This window comes from Arachis ipaensis, chromosome B04, assembly GCF_000816755.2.
Source record: "Arachis ipaensis cultivar K30076 chromosome B04, Araip1.1, whole genome shotgun sequence".
Classification (NCBI taxonomy): Eukaryota; Viridiplantae; Streptophyta; class Magnoliopsida; order Fabales; family Fabaceae; genus Arachis; species Arachis ipaensis.
Window position 1 is genome coordinate 116,697,483 of NC_029788.2, and position 7,422 is coordinate 116,704,904.

Consider the following 7,422-nt stretch of genomic DNA (forward strand, 5'->3'; position numbering starts at 1 on the left):
TGGAGAGAAAACAAAAAAGAGAGAATTGAATGCATGAAATAGCATTAGTTTTTTAGAAGGCAAGCGAAAAAGTAACCCAACCTTGAAGAGACGGAAAACCTTCCTAGCCAAGCTGGTTTGTTTGTCTACATTCTGGGCGGTGCCAGGTTCCCCATTACTCAAAAACTTGGAACCATATTGTATTGCCCTGCATATCTTGTCTCTTGCTTCAGCCTTGTTCAAGTACAAAACTAGAAGAGCGAGTTCCGCCCTAGTTGCATCCAATGTACTCATCTTCTATGTTTATGACCGCTGCATGATCAGAGAAAGGAGAAGGGTAAGCCAAGAGCAATAATGCTGTTAGAAATTATGCGTGGCATGGAAATTGTTGCCACCAAGTGTGTAGCATTGGAACCATATAGAGTCTTCGGAAAACTAACATGGTTCTTGTTATCTATATCTAAGTACTCAAGCATTCAAGATCAACCTAATTAAAACTAAGAACTTAAACTATTCAGCCACACATTGTTGTTACTCAGGCTTCTCTTTTATTTCTCCCCTACAAATTCAACATTTATGATATTAAAGGGGAAGTAAGAAGAGATTTAGATCTACAAAATCTTACTTTAGCAATGTGTATGAAGACCTTCTTTAAAGGACAAGGTGCCACATAAAGTTTTCAAGCACTTAACTAATCAACTAGACAGGGCTGTGATTTAAGCATATCATTAATAAGTGCAAAATATTATGGATTTTCAACTATGCCGATGATCTTTTTAGGAATAACGTCGTAGCACATCTGTCTACCTATCCAAGTGGATCGTATTTCTGCCTCTTGTAAGAGAAATCATCCTTCGGATAACTTCATTTGTGTGAATGATAAAACACAAACAAAACACTATTGAGTTTCTATCCTTGCTTCCAATTCTAGCCTGTTTGGGGGGGGATATATGCTTCATACACTATTATATCAACAACACTCAGGTCGAAGGTGTTAAAAAGGGGCGAAATTTGTGTACGTTCCGATTTTTGGCTACTTGATCCACAAACATTTAGCATCCTCTCCAATTTGCAAGACTTTATTCAACATAACAGCATAGGAGACATTAATTTGGTTAGGCAAAGGTTAAAAGTTAAAACAAAGTTTTGACGAAGGGAATCAGAAAATCATGCTTCAGCATTGTTGCGCATATTCAGGTCAATGAGATGATAGAACATGGCAATTAAAACTCCCTCAAAGATTAATCATGTTCATATGCCATCTTGCCCCAAAGCACAAACAGATTAAAGGGCACAACGAACACTTCATTCTATCTCCCCACAGTGTAATATTTCAAATAAGAAAAAAGCTTTGATTTTAGTAAGTAGGATTAAATTTAGATTTTTTCCAAACAAGCATTTTTCATGCTAAAAAAAGGCTACTTAAAAAAAGTTAAAAATTGATTACAAGCTAGTTAGCAACCAAATTAAATTAATCAAATCACAAAATCACGCAGGTATGCCATGATTAACACATGGTAAAAGATGAAACAAGATGGCAACATCAACATCTTCCATTTCTCACATCCTCTCTACACTTTTACCAGCAAATAATAATGATAACAATAACAACAAAATTATTATTAATAAAAAATCAATCCATAAAATTCCAACTACCCAATTTCATAACCTCAATTCAAAGTCAAACTAGCTTACAAATTAACAAAAAAGAATCAAACTTTGCAAAGCCCACCTCCAAAGCTTGCACCTTTTGCACCTCAAACTGCAAACCCCATAGGATGAACCAACTGGGTATGAATCCTACTCTATTTTCTTAAATAAAAATTAAGGGGAAAAAAAAAAGTAACAAAGAAGAAAAAGATAGTCAATAGAGAGAGAAAGAGAGAGAGAGAGAGAGAGAGAGAGAGTACCAAAAGAAAGAGAATTCTTGCTGGATAATTATGAGAATCAGAATAATAGTTGAAGTGTGTGAAGAGGCTCTTTTAGCTCTTTGGGGATAAAAGGGTGGTGTGTTTTGGCGATAAGGGCGTGTTTGGTTCTCCCTCTTCTAAAACAAACAAACAAAAATTGTGATTTGTGTGTTCTGAAATAAGGATGAAACTGCGTCGTTTTGGGTCGCAAGTTGTAACACGCACTTCAAGACTCTCCAAGATGGTGATGATGAATTTGATCTAATCTTTATGTTCCACCAAAAAAGGTGGTATATTCGTTTAAATAAAAGAAAGTGATTGAACTTGTACCAATAAAATAGATAATATTCATTTATCGTAATAAAATCAGTTGGTAGTAAAATTATTACTTAATAATTCGAATTATTTTAAAGGTGATTTAGTAAAACTTGTGTTTGTGCTTATAATTTGTTTTGTATTTGGTAAATTTTTTAAAAAAATTTGTGTTTATTTTTTACTTTTGAAAAATTAAAAGTGTTTTTGAAAGTATTTATAAAAATATTTTTAATGTTAAAAATTTAATATAATTTTGCATATTGAAAATATTTATATCTATGAATAATTTTGACACAAATAAAAAATATTAGGAACAAAATTTAAAAAAATCACAAATACTTTATTCATATTTAAATAACAATCATCTGCAGAAAAATAATTCATTTGATATGATGTTTGAATATGGAAGATGTTATCACATGTAATGTTCAAATAGATGACACAATAGTTTACAATGAAAAATACTTAGCTGATTTATAGATATCAAATTGTAAAGATGACACAAGAATTTTAATTTCCTCTATTGAGAATCACAACAATAATTCCTGAGAGTGAAAGCTTGCTCTCATTATACTAAAAAGTTTCAGTGAGTATACAGACCTTATGAAAAGGCCATAAAGAGATGAAAACCTCTTTAATGTAAAGGAATAGAATTATAAAATAGTGGTAATATCTTTGGTAAATTTAAAAGTTAATAACACCTTATTTTGATTCAATTACAATAGTACTAGTTTAAGTCTTTAAGATGACAATTACATTGTTACTCACAAAATGAGCAACGAATAAAATTCATAGTTGATACAAGCTTGATAGTACATGATGAGATTTATAGCATACTTGTTTAGAGAAGGTTTTGAATACCTAGTTAAACTGTTTATTGAAAAGAAGCAATAAGAATTGACGAAACTAGTAACTATGAGTATTCAAGTTGGATTGGTCTAGTGGTTAACTTGTTAGTTTTCTTAAGCAAGTGTCGAGATTTCGAATCCCACTTTGTGCATACAACAGAGTTTCGATATGCGATGGATTAGTCTTTGACTTGCTAGATTGGAATACCCTAAATAACCAAGAAAAAAAACTAGTAACTATGGGCAATGCAAAATGTTATTTATGGTATGCTGGCCTTAAAATTATTGTTTGCTTGAGATAAATTTGCTTCAATATATTCAAAAACTTGTTCACTTTTTAATATTTCAAGTTAGACTTTAATTTTCTTAGTAGAACTAGAAAAAGTAGAATAACTTAATTGGGAGATAAAGTATTTAAACTTCTAACCTTGACTTTCTTCTGTAGATTTGGGAAATTAAAATTTAATATTTTTACAAAATTATTGTATATATATGTGAGGTTGAATAAGTTTTCTTTTATTGTATGAACAAACTCGATATAAGAATAAGATGGAGTAATTCTTCTTGTTTATCATGGGTTCTAAATTTCAATCAATAATGACAAAAATGGGGCCATCCCTAGTACAGAACATTTTGCACATGCTGAGTGACTTCAAAAGATTATGATAATTTAGATGCTACTGAGGTAGTCCTCAAGAGCCTCAATTACAAATTACAATCATTACATAGATTAGATTAGATTACAAAACTGATCTTCAGAATTCAAAATGACTGCAAGACAAGTAGATTCTTAGTATTATGAGGGAGAAAATCATAGAATACACAAAGTTTAAATATATATATAATCTAACACTGACTAGTAATACATATAAAATTAACAAGCTTGCGCATTTTCACACGTTTTTTTTTTCTTTCACTCTGCTATTTCTGCATAATGATATTAACAAATTTCTTCCTTCACTATTTCTTGCTAAACAAGCTTCTAAAATTGCCTTTCTCCAATCTCTCAAGAAGTTTCTTAGCACCTGGAATATCCATCTCAGTGAGTTTCTTCAGATACCCAATTGCGCCATAAGAGATCATAAGCTTCCTGCATTTCTTGCATGAAGAAAGCGATCCCAAGCATGAAACTGCATATTTCTTTGCACTGTTCTGCGGACTTGGATCAAGCAACTGAACCAAGTTTGGAACACTCTTATCATCCTTCTTCACTTCTCTCTGATTCCGCGACACGCTAATTAGGCTCGCCATCGCCTGCGCCGCCACCTCCCTACCGCTGCTTGATTTCGCCTCCAGCATCTTTACCAGATGAGGTATGCATCCGGCTTCGCCCACTAGCTTTTTCATCTCCGGTGTGCTGGAAACTCGGCAGATTGCGGCTGCGGCCGCCTGCTGAGCTCCCGGGGAACCGGATTTCAGCACGTGAGACAATCTTGGAAGGAAGCCGAGCGAAACGAGTGTGTCCTCTGGGACAGATCCTACCAAGTTCCTCAACGCGCCAACGGCGGATTCTTGAGGCAAAGGACCATCAAGATACGCTAGAAGACTCATAACGCCACCTTCTGTTATTATATTCCTACGAAGATTCTCGTTGCTTGCAGTTAGATTCTGCAAGCACTCCGCCGCGTACTCTTTGGATCCCAACAGAATTCCGCAGTTAAGCAAATTGATTATTGTTTTAACGACGCCTTCTTCGGCCAAAGCTTGTCTAACCTCCGGAACGGCCGAAATATTCTTCAGTGTACAAGCAGCCGCGGATTGCGACACCGAATCCCCGGTCTGACAAAGCTCAACCAACGGCCTAACGCCGCCGTGTCCGACGATTGCGCGGGCTGTTTCCGCCGACATTGACAGCCTCTGAAGAGAAATTACAGCTTTCTCTTTTCCCACAAAACTACCGGACTCAACCAGCCTTATAAGAGGCGGCAGAACGCCTTCGGAAACTAACCAATTCTCACAGCTACCGGATTCCGCGAGCGAGCATATAACTGTAACCGCCGTCTCTCTTATCCTGTGAGAAGTGGCGGTTAGTAACTGAACCAAAGCAGCAATGTTGCTTCTCCCCATAACCGCCAAAACTTTCTTCTCATCTTCCCTCATTGCTTCCACAAGACTATCCAATGCTCTATGCTTTGCCTCCAGATGCCCGATCTGGAGGCGAGCAAGCAATTCTTTGATGCTGCCATGCGTGGCAGCATCCGCCTCTGGCCGGGCCACCTCGCCGAGGACACCAGTCTTGATGAGGAGGCCACAATCCCTCAAATTCAAATCCAATTTGGCGGCTAATGAATCAAGGTCACTTTGCATCTTCAACTTACCTTCAAACTTGTCCTTCAAACAAATCTCAGCCAATTCAATTGATTCCTTCAGAGTCCTTGTAACTGCCTGTAACTGCTCCTTGCAAAGCGCATTCTTCCCGAAACACGGGTGGCTCGACAAATCCGACAGCCGCGAAGGGATCTGTTCGAGTTTCGAAACAATCATCTTCCATCTTCCCAGGAACACTTTAACCTCTTTAGCTTTATCAATTGCCTCAGGAACAAGCTTCTCTGCATTCAACAACCATTCTTCTGTTGAAAGTTCATCAACCGAATCCGAAACCGAAACCTCACCTCCACCACCTTCCACCATGATTTGGTAGGAGCAGAATTCTTCAGATCAATATCAATACGAATATGATTAAGCTGCCACTACAAAATGGAATAATAACAGAAAGATAAACCAAGTTGTGTGAAGACAGAAGGAAAAGAAAAAGAATGGCATAGAAATATTATGATATAAGGTTGTGGAGTAGTTGCAATGATAGAAATATAAATCAGTAGAAAAATCTAAGGCAGAAAAGAACAAAACAATAAGCTTCGAGAATCTTGCATGATCATCATCACACAAAACTTGTTTACTTTAAAGCATGAACCAAAACCAATAGGAAAAAAAAAATTCGTGTACCTAAACCATGCCCCACTAGTCTTTTCTCTTACTTTATCAAGATATCACATTCTTATGGAAACTCGATTATAATCACAAATACAATTTACTCTTATAAACTATAAATTACTTCCCCCAATTTTTTTTATTTAATTAATAATTTAATATGTCAAAATATAAAATAATGAGAAAAAATACAGCCGTCTAATGAAAGAAGGCGTCGGTGGACATACTAGACAAAATTACAAAAGTAACCCCGATCTAGCACTTGGTGCAAGTGTAATATGGTATTATGTCTAAAGGGTATATTGGTCAATTAAGTGAGCAAAATTTACAAACTTTACTTTTTCATTCATGGTTGGTAGCTATGAGATTCAGAATTTGTGAAAAGTTAAATCTAGAGAGAGAGCTTTAGGGAACTATATCTAACGGTCAAGGATTCTTCCAAGAGAGTCTTTGAGGAAAGTAGAACTCTTAGCCTTTTTTTTCTTTGTTGTTTTTTTCATTTTTTCAATCTTACTCATAAATGAAAATGAGGTTATTGGTATGTGAAAGGGAGAGGCTTTCCTTTGAAGGGAAGACATAAGTCTCTATCTACAGTTTGTGTACACAAGTACCTCTAATCAATCATCACCAAAAAAATAATAAAAAAAATAGAGAGGAAAATAAGAAGAGCATTCAAAAGTAGTAATTAATACAAAAATGATGGTTGTAATTAATACTTGATAATAAAGATAAATTCAGATGAGTTTGACTTGTTAAATGTTGAAAGAATTTTACCCTATTGAGGCCTATCAGATTGTGTTCAGAAACAAACACTTGTTTTACACTGTTTCTGCTAAGCCTAAAATAAATAAAATAAAAATAAAAAAGTAAACTAGAGAATAGAGACCCTATTCTTCATGACAAAACAGAAAAGAAGATCAAATCAAACGTTAAAAAGAAAAAGAAAAAAAGGGGAGAAAAATAGGAGTAACAAACCTTTAAGAATGAGTAAACTGAGAAAGCAACTAAGATCACTGTGGCTTAATCTTCAAACTTGTAACTCTCTCTCTCTCTCTCTCTCTCTGTGTCAGTGAAAGAGATACACATACACTTGTTGTGTTATTGTAAAGTAGAAATTCCTCAAATGAAGGTAGCTCCACACCAACAACCACTAAATAAAACTTTGCCTTGAGAACTCTTCAAAACAAATACATCATCATCATCAACAACATCAACAAAGCACTCTTCAGTAATGCTTATAGAATCAGCAATAATGAAGAACAAGCTAAGACACACTTGACTTCACCCTTTTTTTTTTTGAATCACAAAAATGCTGACTTTTACTCTCAAAAGGATCAAACACAATAACCCAGAAGAAGTTTCTTCAGAATCAGACACAAACCACCCCACAAGAAACCTTCTTTTGTTTTGGGGTCCTTTGGAATTTCTGAAGCAGAAAC

General features: G+C 35.3%; 2 protein-coding genes across 5 annotated transcripts in view; both read right to left on the reverse strand.

Annotated features, from left to right (window-relative positions):
• Positions 1 to 2,189, reverse strand: part of LOC107634947 (peroxisomal membrane protein 11D) — a 3,936-nt gene extending 1,747 nt beyond the window's left edge. Inside the window, exons 1-3 of one of the 3 annotated variants that reach the window (XM_016338274.2) lie at positions 1,890 to 2,129; positions 1,712 to 1,791; positions 82 to 291 (exon numbers count right to left, since the gene is read on the reverse strand). In XM_016338274.2, coding sequence (XP_016193760.1) covers positions 82 to 273 — 192 coding nt within the window. In that variant the 5' untranslated portion in view covers positions 274 to 291; positions 1,712 to 1,791; positions 1,890 to 2,129. The other 2 variants (XM_021121717.1, XM_021121718.1) reach the window with 2 other exon arrangements.
• LOC107634948 (protein ARABIDILLO 2) lies at positions 3,700 to 7,416 on the reverse strand. 2 transcript variants are annotated; one of them, XM_016338276.2, is made up of 2 exons: positions 6,959 to 7,416; positions 3,700 to 5,742 (listed from the first exon to the last, which is right to left on the reverse strand). In XM_016338276.2, the coding sequence occupies exon 2, from the start codon at positions 5,681 to 5,683 to the stop codon at positions 4,013 to 4,015; it is 1,671 nt and encodes a 556-aa protein (XP_016193762.1). In that variant the 5' UTR covers positions 5,684 to 5,742; positions 6,959 to 7,416; the 3' UTR covers positions 3,700 to 4,012. The 2 variants fall into 2 exon arrangements, with proteins under 2 accessions (XP_016193762.1, XP_016193763.1); XM_016338277.2 differs by lacking the exon at positions 6,959 to 7,416 and adding an exon at positions 5,999 to 6,905.